Source organism: Arvicola amphibius, chromosome 17 (assembly GCF_903992535.2).
Source record: "Arvicola amphibius chromosome 17, mArvAmp1.2, whole genome shotgun sequence".
NCBI lineage: Eukaryota > Metazoa > Chordata > Mammalia > Rodentia > Cricetidae > Arvicola > Arvicola amphibius.
The window spans coordinates 22,954,104-22,970,385 of record NC_052063.2 but is presented as its reverse complement, the minus strand read 5'-3'; the positions used below and the strand labels follow the sequence as shown (position 1 = coordinate 22,970,385).

General features: G+C 36.3%; 1 protein-coding gene across 1 annotated transcript in view; it reads left to right on the top strand.

Annotated features, from left to right (window-relative positions):
• The window catches only part of Nav3 (neuron navigator 3), a 583,384-nt gene that overhangs the window by 531,571 nt on the left and 35,531 nt on the right, over positions 1 to 16,282 (top strand). The window contains exons 24-27 of the mRNA XM_038314956.1: positions 70 to 153; positions 7,869 to 7,980; positions 14,451 to 14,572; positions 16,050 to 16,222. Of these exons, the coding sequence (XP_038170884.1) occupies positions 70 to 153; positions 7,869 to 7,980; positions 14,451 to 14,572; positions 16,050 to 16,222 (491 nt within the window). The remainder of the gene's footprint in view (positions 1 to 69; positions 154 to 7,868; positions 7,981 to 14,450; positions 14,573 to 16,049; positions 16,223 to 16,282) is intronic.

The window sequence follows — 16,282 nt, the reverse complement described above, 5'->3', positions numbered from 1 at the left end:
TAAAACGAAGGGCTTTATCTTAGCCACAGGAGACGCTAATATCCTATCTTTCTTCTATTTTCTTTGCAGGCTCACCTCGTAGCAGCTTTTGAAAAGAGTTTAGGGAATATGACTGGACGACTGCAGAGTCTGACCATGACAGCAGAACAGAAGGTATGACCACTGAGGCCCAAAAGGGGAGAGTATACGTCACAGAAGGCTGAATATCAGGAAGGTGTTCGTGCCTTAAAGCAATACTGCAGAGCATCCATTCTGCGCTAAACTGAAGCCATGAGTGGATGGTGCCATTTCCTTTCCAGCTGTAATCTAAAGACGCAATCAGATTGTCCACATGTGCACAAAGAGACACAAATGCACACCAAGTTCTGCAGTACAGGCCTGTCTCTTTACCTCCAACTGCATCTGTAAATGCAAACCAAATATCAAGAGGAAGCTTTGTGCATGAGAATTCAAATATGCTCATATTGATATTTAGTTAATATGAAATGTACTTAAATGAGAACTTTCAAAAATGCATGGTCCAGAATCCTATAAGTAAATCATGGCTGTAAGCTGACACATCAAGAAGGATGCCTAGAAATGCCATTAGAATTCCAAAGTAGGAGGCATGAGAATGTACCAGTTATGACAGGGGCAATGCTATGTGTTTTTGCATCAAAAAGTTAGTGGACATCTGAGATGCTATGTTTATTTGAAGTAACATTACTTCAGTTACATCAAAACCTTAAAAGGCATGTGAAGGATTTTATAGTGTTGAATAAAGAATACTAAAAAGAAGGGAGTGGAATTGAATTCTCAGAGGCACATACATTTAAATATTCTAATCTATCAAGAAAGGTGTTGGTCACTCTCCTATGAAGATCAGTTTTCTTCCCTGCTGTTTGTTCCATGTCCTTGACCTTCTTGTATTGTTGGCAGAAACTGGTGTAGTCTCTGAAGCTCATGGAAATGTTTTATAAAGGCTACATATATACAGAGCATTGGCAGATGCCCCTGTATTCATCTGATTCCCATACAGATCTACATTCTAAGAAGTTCTGGATATTTGCAACTTGTGCCTATATTTGCCTATAGGGATAGCTTCAGTTTTGTGTTTAGCTGTTGTGAGATGTTGCATTATCAAGTTTTGTTAAGTGCATGAAACTTGTCCTTTGAAAATATATAAATAGTCAAATTAAAAGGTATATAATGTAATAGTCTTGTATAATTACCTAATATAACCAGGTCCTCTAGTTTATTTTAGATCCTAGATTTCTGCCCACAACAATATTCTATCCAATGTCATCAAACCTTTCTAGAAGATTTCTAACAAACCCCTCTGAGTTCTTAAACCTCCCTCTTCTCTCTCTTTTCCCTTTCTCCCTTCCTTCCTTCCTTTCTTTCTTTCTTTCTTTCTTCCTTCCTTCCTTCCTTCCTTCCTTCCTTCCTTCTTTCCTTTCTTCCTTCCTTCCTTCCCTGTCTTATCTTCTTCTCTCCTATGATTGTCCTCTTTCCTTCCCTCCCTCCTTTGTATTTTCCTTCTTTGTTATGGATTGCTACTTCACTATGTAGCGTAAGAACCCAGAAAACATGATTAGAAGGTCCTTTATAAGCCAAGCATGAAAGAATATCTAATAGCATTGGAACTGGAAACCTTGAACATGAATTCTGACTGTGTCTCTTAAGACATATCTAATCTTAGCAGAGCGGTGATAGCACACACCTTTAATCTCAGCACTTAGAAGGCAGAGGCAGGTGAATCTCTGTGGATTCAACCATAGAGCAAGTTCCAGAACAGCCAAGGCTGTTATACAGAGAAACTCATCTTAAAAAACAAAACCAAATAAAATAAAACAAAAAGAATTATCTAATCTTGAGATAGCTAAACCTAAAATTCATTTGTTTAACAGTTGGGTGTTCTTTTTAATCACTGATATTTCCCAAAGTCACAATAATAACAAATAAGCACCTTGTAGGATCAACATGAAAAATAAGCAAAATATTATGCTTGCATCATGTGTATTAATTAGGGCAATCTAGAAATATCATTTTCCTGCACATTTCTCTTTTTCTTATAAAATTCCAAAAGGGACTGGGGAGAATTTTGGGTAAATCTTTTGCCATGGAAGTATGAGATCTAGAGTAAGGATTCCTCCAGAACCCAGTATAAAAGCCAAAATTGTATGAGGGCCTACTTTTAAGTAGGATTATAATCCTACTGTGGGAGGTGGGTGGCAGAAACAGACAACTCCAAGAACCAGATGGATATACATACTAGATTCAAGATCATCAAGAGAAGTAAAATACATTAGGAAGATAATCAAATCAACCTCAAACTCTACCCATGCATGTACACATGCATACATACATGTATATACATATGTGCACAGATATGTTCACCATGCACAAATATATGTGCAAAAGTGAAAAAACATAAACTAATTCATATATGGCATATGTTGCGTATATTCTGAAAATGCTTTTTAGCATTCATTGGAATGTCTTGAAGAAAGGAAATTCAACAGTGATTCTTGGCAATCCCTTCATATATCCTTTAACTCTTTTATATATATATACAAGTAAAATTACCAATAGAATTCTGTAAGATACACAAGCATGTTAACTCATAATATCTGAAGACTTTTGAAGTCAATACACCTTTAAGATTTATATGTTGGTTTATCTTAGCAGTCTGCAGAATCGGATGTCTCTCTGCAGTCAAAATAGTCAAAGAAAACACAATAGTATACATAATCCAGAATCTCTGTGTATATTCCATCTTTACATGACTTATTTTTCTTACCCTATTACTTATCCTACAAGTTTATTCTGTCTCTTTAAAGACTTTGGTTTATGTTTAAAAAAAAACATTTACTTCTTTTTATAACTGTCTAAACTCTTTTTCTTCTCTCTCCCAAGCCTATGTACATTTTTAAAACACACTATCTCATGTAGAGGTCTTTTATGTCTGAATCTGTGTTTATTGTGTATCTGTAATTATTTTCTGACCAGCAGTGTACATTTTTTTAATACTAAGTGGGCATGATGAGGGCCAACATGGCCCTGCCTGCTTGCCCTGCCTAGTCCAGCACATTGAAGGTCCCTTCACTGCCTCTGAGAGCCATGTACATTGGCCCATTTTTAGGCACAAGCGGGTCTATGATGCCATTAAGCAAATTGTAACAGTCTATTCCTAGACCCCATTTAAATGCTCTGTAGCCTGACCTGTCAAAAGAGTCTGAACCATTTCTGCTGACAAACCAGGAAGCTGTTTGAAACCATGTATTTTGTTTTGCTTTTTGCTACTGCTGAATCAGGAAGAGCTCTCTTAAGAAAGCTGTGGCACACCACCAGCCCAAAAAATGTGACTAAACTGTGTGTGTGTGTGTGTGTGTGTGTGTGTGTGTGTGTGTCTATAATTCCTTTCCAAGCTTTCTCCAGTTTTATGTGGATGTAGTCCACCACAAAATATAATTCCTTAATATATTACATATTATATATGTTATATTACATATTATATATATTATATTAATATAATACATAGTACACTTCAAATAACATCATCAAAATTGTTGGAAATTGTTAAGAAATATCATGTGTGATATTGCCTTTACTACTTTTAACTAAGCATAAAGTAATTCCTCTTCAGTTCAGAACTATACAGAGATGTGAATCTTGATAGCTTTCTATGCATCTCAAATATGTGAATTCACATTTATTTTTCTTTGAAGAAATCTATAAAATAACTTATACTATGATGTAATTCAGTAACAGAAACTGCATCAAATCAGGAAATGAATGTACGCAATGTATCTAAACCACATGGACCGATCACAAAGCCCTAAACTGACCAGCTTTCAGAGAAGCTAAGGAACAAAGGGAGATTTCTTGGTGTGTTTTGTTCTCATTGTCTGACCAGAAGAGTATGATTTAGATTGAGCAGACCAACACCTTGGCCCTGAATTTACAGATAAATGTATCTCAAGGGTTCTTAAATTGGGGTCATGAAATAACAGAAGACAAAACACATTGTTCACTTCGACATTTTTCTAAAAGCTGAGGTCATAACGTTTAATATTTCAGGAAAGGCATTCACAAGGGAACTAAGATAAAAAGGGTATATCACTCTCTGATCCAACAATCTTAAGAAAAAGCATCAAGAATACAGAACTGTATTTTTAATCTCAGCTCTAGAGTTCCACGGTCCATTTGCCCATTAGTTGTTCACCAAATTTTTATTTAACTCCTATGGGGTAAGAAGAAAATTATTTGAATTTAAAAAATAGGTAGATTTCAAGGAAAATGCACAGATGGCTGGGGAGAAAAGAATGTTTTCAAGAAAACTACAGCTAAACTATGAGATTAACTGAGTACCATTGTTAGGAAGTAAAGACAGATTTAGTGTAAAATTGAGCAGCCTTGCCTAGAAGGTTCAGTTGTTTGACAAGATTTGTTATCGAGCTTGTAGGGTTTTTTAGTGGAACTTAGTGAGAAGTTTTGAAAGAGGTCGAGAACAACTACGAAATTAGTTTGGAAAGAATATCAAAGGCTAGAATCAAGCATTTCAAATATAATCGCCATAACTTGTCGAGCCTAAAAGATACATGGCAACTATCCAAATTAGAAACCATATGAAAGTATACTTTTACATGGTCAACAGAAGTCATGGAATCGTTATCTTGAATTTATTATAGGAATTGGAGAGAGACAACAAAATACTATCTGACATCTTAATTCCTAGGCATCCTTGTGGAATTAGTCAGACCTGTTTTCTCTTGTGTTTCAGAAAAGTCTGAATGGCTGTAATGACTGTATTGACAACAGACTAAACAGTTATCCGTATGACATAGCTATTTCTCAGAGTGTTTCCATAAAGGCTGACCAGTGACTCTCAAGACTTAAGTATTTTCTGTTGTCCACAACAAAATAGAGACCATCTGAAGACATTTCAGATTGTCTTATGATTTTGTAGTCATCTGTTTCTGGAATTCATTACTGACCATAGTCTTTATCCCAACGTCTCACCAGCAAGGAAGCAAAGAGAAGCAGTGGTGGGAGATACATGTACGTGTTTTGAGGCAACATTGTAATTTCAGTGCATTGCAGTAATCCTGGAAAAATATGCAGGAAAATCAATATAAACAACCAACTCTAATGACAAAAAACAATGAGGGTCAGAATAATATTGGAAATTTTCTAAATCCTAGTCAAATATTTAAAATACTTTTTGTTAATTTCTAATCTTCTACCGTGGAAGAAAGAAAGGGAACTGTGACTTCCTTGCTACTCAGTAAAGATAGTTCTACTTACTTAGCCATGCAGAGACTTTCTGTTTATAATAGATTGTGAAAGTTTTCATGTTTTCATATAGCACCTGTACTCCCTATTATATGTGAGTAGTAAAAACACATCCATCCTATTATATGTGAGTAGTAAAAACACATCCATCCTATTATATGTGAGTAGTAAAAACACATCCATCCTATTATATGTGAGTAGTAAAAACACATCCATCCTATTATATATGAGTAGTAAAGCTGAAATTTTTTCTTCAGAGAACAAACACATCTATTGCGTGTAAACCTGAACTTTTCATAAAATCACTCCAGCATTTACTGAATTATAAATCAATCAAAAAGAATGATCTCTCAGCTACAAAATAAGATATTCCATTAAATGGTATAAAAGGGACCTCTTTTATTTTATTTTTCTGACAGGGGTATTTCATTTTGGCCTGTAAGGGAAAGAATATTTGGCAAAAGGTAAACATCATATGAAATTCTCAGAAAGGTCATGGTTGTAGCTTGAATGACAAAATGAGAGTAGATTTCATTAATGGAAAATTTTGCAGATATAGGGAATAAGAAATATAGGTTTGAACAGATCATATCAATCCTTATGGAATTTAGCTATCAGTTTAATTAAAATCTTACAGAATTTGTTATAGGCAGTTATTTATGCTTAGAAAACTGCCCTGTAGAAATACCAACATGATTTCAGATCAGCTAGTTTTTAACAGAGAGAAGTTTTCAAAATCATATAGTAAATATATTTCTTACCTAGTTATCCTTCACTTAGTTTAATTAACCCATCACAGATAACAATTGGTTTATAGATATCTGCCACTTTCAAAGTAAACCTTAATTTTACAAATTGATCATTCTTCTAAGGTGAATTAAACACAATGCTATAAAAAGGCAATATTATATGAATAGTCCACTTTTAATCACTTTTAAAGGGTTAGACAAAAAAATCAATGTAGTGGTGCACACCTTTTATCCTGACACTCTGGAAGCAGAGGCTGGGGGATCTCTGTGAGTTCGAGGCCAGTCTAATCTATAGAGCTAGTTCCAGGACAGCCAGGGCTACATAGAGAAAAAACAAAGTTTATAGAAGAGACTTTTCTAGAAAAAAAAAAGTTATTGGCGCTTTCAATAACTCAGCTAGCTCAAAATTAAGCTCAATTATTACATTTGCATAAGATCTTATTTCCATTTTTTCTGTAAAGCCAGACTCAAATATTTTAAATATTTTAGCAGATTTTTAAGTCTGCAGCATAAGCATCATTGGTTCCAAATCCAGGGATGAAAATATGACTTTAATTAAAATTTAACACTCACCTAAGCACTGGTTATAAAATTGATTTTTAAATTATGTGAATCTATTTCCAGTAAATTCTTTCTCTTTCCAGGGTTTCAAGTAGAAACATCAAGTTTTAGCAGAATTACTTGTAGTAATTAAACAAGAGACACAAAGCAGAAGTTGGGGGAGACAAAAGCGTTATGAAGAACTGGGTTGCAAATTGTGTCTACAATGTGATATGTTTCCTTTACGAGACATGAATGGTTACAGCGAATTATTTGAAATCTGTGTATAATTTCAGTAATTTTTTTCTAATTTTCATTATGAGGTTCGTATTTACAAACTGTTTAGTGTTCACAAGAGTTTATTTTTCAATCTAACACGTGTCCTTCATGACCATGTGAGATACTCAAGCAAATAGATGTATAAAAGGCAGCATGATGTTCAAGCCTGGAACCCCAGCACATAGGAGGCCGAGACATTGTATTGTTGCCTGAGTAATGAGTGAAGTCTTTTCTCAGAAAAAAAGAGAAAAGGACAGAGAGGAAACAATCACGAGGCACTGATTGTATATCTATTCTAATGTCCCGTGTCATTTCAAGCAATTGCAGTGTCTTCCTAAGATTAGAATCGTTACTGGACTTTCCAACATAGGAAGCAACTTTCTGCAATGAAATTGCTTAGCTTTTCCTTGTATTCTGTGAGACACTAAGAAAGGACACTGATATTATTTATAATTTAATATATAAAGTCTTTGTATTTCATATGTTTCTGTTCACTGCTGCATGAAAATAATATCAGGATTCTAAGGTGACTTTAATATGCCCTCCCAACATAGTAAGGTGACAGTTCAAAGAACTGCATTTGGAACGAGTGCCAAGATTTATGCTTGAAGACAGAGAATCAATTCCCAAGGTACAAAGCATTTCAGACAAAATCTAAAATCAGGGGCTCCATTGGACACAAAAGGCAACATAGTGTTATGTTGAAATATTGAGATTTAATATCTAATGTTCCCATAGGTAATGCTAAACTGAGTGACAGTTTATCTTGCCTTGCTTTGAAGGGATCAGCCATGTACCTCCCTTTGAAAGGATTATGGACTCTTGAGATTAATAGGAAAGGATTCTTAAAATTCCTCCTTTAACTAACAAAAATTTAGATACAATTTGACAAGGTCAGCCAAGACTCCAACTCCTTCAGGAGTATAGGGCTAAATACGATCAAACCCATTTGACAGGAAAGTATTAACAATGACCTTTTATTTTTTCTAGACATTAAACTCCCAAATTCTGCTCATTCCACAGGAATCAGAACTCATAGAACTACGGGAAACCATTGAAATGCTGAAAGCCCAGAACTCTGCTGCCCAGGCAGCTATTCAGGGTGCGCTGAATGGCCCAGACCACCCTCCCAAAGGTATACTTCAAGTTGTGCCCTGTGTCATCCCATACTGTAAACACTGGCATGGGATCAGTTACAGTAGAGTTTTACTTACTCAGTGGTGCCACCTTTTATAGTAAGTAACATAATTGCTTCAGAATTCCAAACCTTGAGAACGTTTTTCTCTGTTTGAACTACTACATTGAAGCTGGTAGGTTGAAAGTTGGTTAATTTTCTGAATTCAAGCAAATCAAGCCTAAGAATGGATATGATAATCAAGATCCAATGTACTCTGGGAGCAAGGTCTTATGGGTAGGGTCAATGAGAAGGTACATTTCCAGTAGCTAGGAGTTTTAAAGTGGCCAGGAGCCAAATAAAAGTGTATCAGTACCATGCCTGTGTGATTCTTTGCCACCATCCTGATGCCTTGGAATGCCATGGAAAAAAATGATAATTGGTTTTTTTAAGTCCTAATTCTTCTTTACCTATGTTCTATTTATTTATATCCTGACATCAGCATGTTGAAGTACATTGTTCTTCCTTCAATTTAAAATCCTTTTCTAAATCCTGAATGTCTTGTCACCTCTTTTCTCAGTTCCAGACAAGTTCTGATAAATAGTTTTGCATTCTTTCCATGTCTCCAATTACTAATCCCTCTTCAACCCACTGGGATGACACCCGCTATTCCCACCCTTGCACCAAAAGTATTTTGTCCAGGACCAATAGTGACATATGTAATACTTAATTCATTAAATATTTCAATTTCTTGTATTAGGTAGGAAAACAGATTCTATTAGTGAGGCCCAAACTCTCACACTTGAAATGTTTATTTTTGCAAATATTCATGCTGTCATACATTGTTCTTCATGTAGAATTTTTTTAAGCGCCATGATATTTCATACATATATGTCATTATATTTTGTTCTTGCTTCCCTCACAGACTGTCTTCTTTTCTCACCTTTCTTTCCTTCTTTCTGGTCCCCTATCTTCCTGAAAATTATTCGGTCTTTACCTAGTGCCTGTTGGTGAACATATAGGCTAGCTCTTTATCTTGATTATCAGGATAGTGCCATGTAAACATGGCTAATCAAGTATCTCTATGTTATGATGACCGAGAATCCTTCAGGTATATACCTTCAGTGGTAGAATTGGGTCTATTGATAGATCTGTTACTAGTTTCTGTGAGTAACTTCCACGCTTATTTCCAGAGGAGTTGTAGTAGTTACTTAGTACCTGTTGTTATTGTGGGCCAGCTACAATCCCCCTCTCTCCCTTGCCAGCATTTGCCATTGACATTCTTGATGATAGTTACTCTGGCTAGAGTGGAATCTCAACGTTTTAATTTACATCTCCTGATGCCTAATGATGCTGAACACTATATCAAATATGTATTGGTTATTTTAACTTCTTCCTTTGAGAACCATCTATTCAAATCACTAGTCCACTTATCGATTGGGTGAGACTTCTATTTTGGTATATAATATTTTAAGTTTTATGTTATTCTTTATGAGTGTTTTGCCTCAATGTGTGTCTGAGCAATGCATGTGTGCCTAGTGTCCATAGAAGCCAGAAGAGGTTGTTGGATCCCATGGGACTGGACTGACAAATGTAGGTGCTGTCATGTGGGTGCTGGAAATCAAACATGGGTCCTTTGAAGCAGCAATCAGTGATCTTAACAACTCAGCTATCTCTCAAGGCTGACATTTAATTTTTTAAGTCCTGTAGAGTTTCTATATGTTAGTTTCCTGTTGTGTGTATAATTGGGATAAAATGTCCTACTATTCTGTAGACAATATCTTTCCTTTGCCTGATGGCTTTCTTTGTTGTACAGAAACTGTTAAGTAGCACACAATCCCCTGGGCCAACTGCTGGGATCATTTCCTGAGCTACCGTGATATTTCTAGTCCTTTTTAATTCCTTGCAAATTTTTATGTGTTAAATATCCATTCACTCTTCTGTATCCATTTTTAATTGTTGGTATCCTACATCCTTCTTCATTATGATTCTGAACCATATGATGTTACATATTCTATCTAAAAGTCTATGAATTTGTCTACTGCTCAAGCTACAATTACTGCTTTTACTAGGAACTGGTCTAATGTGCCTTGAAGCCAAGCTCACCTCTTAATGCCAAAGGAGAGATGGACTAGGATGCCTTCGGGTTTAACTTTTGCACCTGAAGATCAACATTCTCTACTTGCCATCCTTCCACTTACACTTCCTCTATTCACCATCCTTTGACTCTGATACAGTATCACCATCTTTTCTTTCTTGCAGCCGGAAATGGTACATATCAGTCATAAGCACTGTTCTCCTGATTCAGTATATCTATGGGTTTATTGCCTCCATGCCTTCAATAGCTCTTGAATGTTCACTTTTCTCTGGCTCCATCACCATCCTCCATCTCTCCTCTGAACTCTGACTATGGACTCCTACATAGGCTCTATGTTTCTTAACTTCTTCCTACATTTGGACAGAGTGCCTGTCTATCATCCACAAGGCCCTATTTCTAATCCACAATACCACACAGATGAAAAATCTTGTACAGACTACACCAGTGGGTTCTCAACTTTTCCTAATGCAACAACCCTCTAATACAATTCCTCATGTTGTGGTGACCCCAACCATAAAATTATGTTTGATGTTATTTCATAATTGTAATTTTCTCCTGTTATAATTGGTAATGTAAATATCTGCATTTTCTAGTTTTTTTTAAGCATCATAACCCATAGGTTGAGAACCACTGGTCTACAACATCCCTCACATCAAAGCCAGAGAAGTTGTGTAAAAACATGTACTAACCAAGACCCCATTGTCTACTGTGAGAAATTCAGACTATTAAATGTGACACTACATCTCCTCACCAGCTTGACTCACTCAACAAATATTCAGTGATTAGTAGTTATGTTCCACACTTTGTTCTTGAATTTGCTTCTTGCTTTTGTATTTTTGTGTGCACTCCATATTGAAATTGTTTTCCAGCCTGAATTTCTTATTATACCCTGCTCACTTCTAATATTCTCCTATATTTGATAAAAATCAAAACATTTTAGAAAACTGCAGGATTTAGCCAAAGCAGGCCTCCTGGCCCCCTAAACTGGTTCAAATCCCCTGTTATATATTTCTGGGAAAGTATTCATATTTACATTTCTTCCCATACCTATTAAATCTACCTTCTTAAATTTATGCTAGAAAATCTTTTAATTTGTATTTTGACTGTGGCAATACCTTAAATGTGTAGGAGTGTCTTAGTTAGGATTTCCATTACTTTGAAGAGTTTCCATGACCATGACAACTCTTATTAAAAAGAAGCATTTAATTGGGACTGGCTTACAGTTCAGAGGTTTAGTCCATTGTCATCAAGGGAAGCATGGTGGCAGACAGGTAGACATTTTAGCTGCTGGAGAAGGAGCTAAAATTTCTACACCAGGATCCAAAGGCAACAGGAGGAGTCCTGAATCCCTAAGCCTGGCTTGGGCTTGTGAGACTCAAAGCCCACCCCCCAGTGACAAACTTCCTTCATCAAGGTCACGCCTACTCTATTGAGACCACACTTTGTAATAGTACCAGTCCCTATGGACCAAGCTTTCAGACTCATGAGTCTACAATGGTCATTCCTATTCAAACCACCACATGGAGGCTTATCCAAAGTTTATAGAATCAAAAATTATATGGTTGAATTTAAGTTTTACAATAATACATAAAGGGGTATATTTACTGTGAAAGACAGACTTATTTTTGTGAGCTACTTCTGTTAAAAATTCAGCAACTTTCCATGTGGGGAAGTTGATTTATATGCTGCATGGAAAATTACTGCATATTTAAGGCTTATCTCACAGCTATAATAAAGCAGCTTATGTTCTAAATCTTTGTGTCATAAATAGGTCCAGAAGGGCTTTAAAAAGGCTTAATCCTTCCCTTAATAAAACACAAGTCACTGAAGTGAAGCTTTCTGGAATGACTCCTTTTATCTTAGGCAACAGGTAGCTTACTGTATCTTCTAGAATTCAAATATAGGAATTTTGTTGCTTGGAAGTATAGGCTGGATAATCGGTTAGGTCTAAATCCATCCAAAAGCATTAAAAATGTTTAAATGTTACACCTCGAGAACAATCAGAAGACAGAATAGTTGAATCTGTAGCATGATTTATATTTCTGAAGTATTGAAACAACATTCAGTTCTGTTACAACAAACATGTTGCTTGTATTTTATTGACAGCCAGTGTTGCATGGCAAAAATAGTGGCCTGTCCAAGCCATGCAACTTTCACTAGTAATTCAGCTGATGAGGTTGAAATACTGTCTTTGAAGCTTTGAAACTGTAATTTTCTCTACATTTTGACATCGGGCCCTAGGATAAATATATGCAGCGAGGTGACACTTTTCTACACAGGCCAATCTGGCAAAAATCCCATCTGTTACTCTTGTTCTCCTCTAAATTTTTATGCTGTATTTATTACCAGTCTGGTAAGTAAATCTACCACAAAATATGAATTCATTTCTAGATATATCTAAATTTTTGTACATGGTATTCTATTTTGTCTTAAATATAGAAATAAAAATAAATAACTAATCTATGAGATTACATGACATTTAAAATAAAGGAAACAAATGCATCCTTGAATATGATTATATTTGAAAAGTATAATAAAAATGTTAAAAGGCTAAAAGTTAAAAGTATGGAAATTTTCCTTTTCTTTGCACAGATATAATATCATTCTATAGGAGGTTTTCCTTAGTTATCAACTATTGATCAGTTATTTATAATATATACAATATGTTATAAATGATAATTATGTAAAACATGATATTTTATATTATATGTGTTATATATTATTTATACAGAAATGTGTGTGTTTCTGTATGAAATTGGATAACAGTAAATACTTTTTAGAATAATTTGTTATCCACTGAATCTGTTATTATTTCTATGGAAATGTTTTTATTGACAATACTAGTTTTATTGTATCTTAATTTATTGTATTTCTTTTGTATTCTTTTCTTTCTTTGTCTTGTTTCAGTACATTCCATCTGCAGTTTCCCCTCCCTCCGCTACTGCTAGTCACCACCCTCCCTAGAGCCATTCCTACTCCGCTTCCCTTCAGAAAAGAACAGGCTTCCCATAGAAACATTTTAAATGCTATATAGCAATCATATAGCAATTTTTGACATCCTACAGGTCCCATCAAAATTCATATTTGTCAGGCTAATCTATACTGATGCGAATTAAATATACTACAAGTTATATCCTAAAAGCAAATTTTTTCTTTACAGTTTTCTTAGTGTCCCACTGAAGATATCAGGTTGTTGCAAATAGATAAAATTTCAATATCAGTTTAATTCTAATATATCTACCTGCTATAAGCTAATTACTTGGGATGAGTAGATACCTTTATAAAATACTGACTACCAAAAGCTGTTCTCTTCCAAATATCTTCTCTAAGTTGAAGTACGAATTAATGTAGCACCAATGGTCACACCATGAGTTTTCATGTGTGTAACTGTGTGCAGATTATATTTAGTAGTTAAAAACATTTTATTGCTTTAACAATAAAATTAAGTACATCAGGACACATCCAGCATTGCTATTGCTTTTTTTTTTTTCCTGAGACTGGACTTCTCTGTAGCTTTGGAGCCTCTCTTGGAACTAGCTCTTGTAGACTAGGCTAGCCCCAAACTCAGAGAGATCTGCCTGCCTCATCCTCCCAAGTGCTGGGATTAAAGGCGTGCGCCACCACTGCCCAGCTGCTATTGCTTTTGATTTTACTATTCTTTGTTGGGTCAGGGACCAGGGATGTGTTTATAAGAATTGTACTATAATAAAGTTATTGTCTGTTTAATTTACGAATAGCCACTACCACCCTCTCTTAGACAGGAATTAAGAACACATAGATGAAGAGTTAGAAGGGGAAGAGTTTTATCTGATCAGGAGTTGCTTGGAGGTTTTTCTTTGCCCTTTCTTTAACCTTGGTCATATATAGACCTTCTTTGCAGTTCATGCCCCTCACCTATGAAATGAAGTGCTTGCGTGCATGACTTGCAAGGAATGTTTCAGCAGTGGTCCGGTATGATTCCATTAAGTAGAAAGTTAATGAATTTGGCCTTGGTAACTTTATTCATAGCACAAATATTAGAGAGACAGAATTCATTCTTCACGTCTTGTGAATTTCCATTTGCTCCATGGAAGTAATCATTAGAAACAAATCATTTTTGGAAGGGCTGTCTAATTAGGTATTGGTAAAAATCACAGAGCTGAGCCATTCGGCTTTGGACTAGACTCAAAACTCTTCAAACCACTGGTGCCATGGGCCCATTTGAGATTCTCATTGACTCTTCATGGGTACGACCCAGTTAATTAAAACAAATACAGTTATGCTTTATTAAATACATCAGACCAGAACTGCACTGCAGTGGGCTGTAGAAAGCAGTGCTTAGCTTGAAAGCCACACACCCTTGGCCTGCAGACGGAGATGGTGAGTGAACTTGACCCCCTCTGTCTGTTGCTAGATCTCCGCATCAGAAGACAGCATTCCTCTGAAAGCGTTTCTAGTATCAACAGCGCCACGAGCCACTCCAGCATTGGCAGCGGTAATGATGCCGACTCCAAGAAAAAGAAAAAGAAAAACTGGGTAAGACATCCCCTCTGGTGAAAGTCAGAACTTAGGATGACACAAGGACTTAGCTTTTTACTTGGGGCTGGGGGTTGAGGGGTTAGAAATCTCCAGCAGTCGACAGAGCCCCATTCAGGTTCTTTACTTCTAAAGTTAGGCAGACGTGGCGCTAAAGGGCACACATGTTGGGGCTAGGACGGAGAGCAAGGGTGGGGCTTCATTATCACAATGGAGATGAGGAAGAAGATTGTGATTAGGATGAGGATGGTAGAAACAGAAGTGGGAGAGGGAAAGGAGAAACCTTGAAACCAAAGTCCTCCCCAACCCCGAGACTCTACAGAATGTACAATGAAGAAAGCACCAGCCCATAAGATAAGAAATCAACTGTGTTAGTTTCTGTTGGAATATATGTACTTATCTAACAGAGCATAATAGGATTACTAAATAGACCATAGTGGGAGTATAGAAATGAACTTTAGAAGAACTATGCATAAATTTCCTAGAGATATTTTTATTATTTATGACAATATTAATCAGCAAAAAGGGTAGTACAGTAAAGAACAGAATTTCTATCAATACCTTGAGACAAAAATCAACCTTCACATGAATAGTTTTTTGAGGACACTCAAAGCTAGTTGAGACTTTTACTGGGGTGCTTTTCTGGAAATAATGAAAACAAATATCTTTTTGTTTCAAACAAATGTTTATGCAGGTAATATTTTAAAATACTGATCAGCCTTCATTCCCTTGATTTGTAATTCTACACTCTTTCATATTTCTGCAAGGTGAACTCTAGAGGAAGTGAGGTGAATATATAACCGTGGACATTTGGCATGCATCTATACAAAACACCCTACCTCGGCATGAATGCTATTCATTTTGGCAGCAGGCTTTTATACCTTTTAAAAACAGATTACCTTGTATGTCTTTTCTTTGTGCCTTTTCATTTTAATCTCAAATTTTCAAGAGAAGTAAAACCACTTTCTGAAAAGAGCTGTAGGGGATACCAATTCTGGTTTTGAATAGTCTTGGAATTGGAAATCTGAATAGCCACAAAAAAAAATCACAATTAATGAAGTGTTAGGTGAATTTGATTTCATTTTGCTTTTTAAGTTTGGACTGTCAGCAGGACATGACTTGATTGTGGCGCTAAAGTGGCCATTTAAAACAAATTGCCTTGAAGAGAGAAGCCTTGGGAACAGAGATCCCTTCAAGGTACTTAGTTTTAAATGAGTGCTCTGACAGCCATGCCCTTGACCTCGCGCTGTTCAAAAGCCCTCCATGTTTGCGCTCTGCTGGATTAATACAAGAACAAAAGGGAACTACAGAGCACAGTATGGATGTCTTAGGGATACTGTGCCGCCATTGTTAATACTCTGCTTACGTATACTCACCCCAGGCAGTGGCTAGGATGGCGCCTGCTAACTAACGCCCCACAGCCAATAATCCCTCCACATTCAGATGGGCAAAAGTGTAACTTCTGTCTTCCTTGCAGCTGAGAAGCTCTTTCAAACAAGCCTTTGGGAAGAAAAAGTCCACAAAGCCGCCTTCCTCACATTCGGACATTGAAGAGCTGACAGATTCCTCTCTGCCAGCATCTCCCAAGCTACCCCACAACACTGGCGACTGTGGCTCCACCTCCATGAAGCCCTCCCAGTCGGCCTCAGCGTAAGTTACTCCCTTGGTGTCATTTTGACCAACTTTTCAAAATTGACTTCGGCCAAGGCC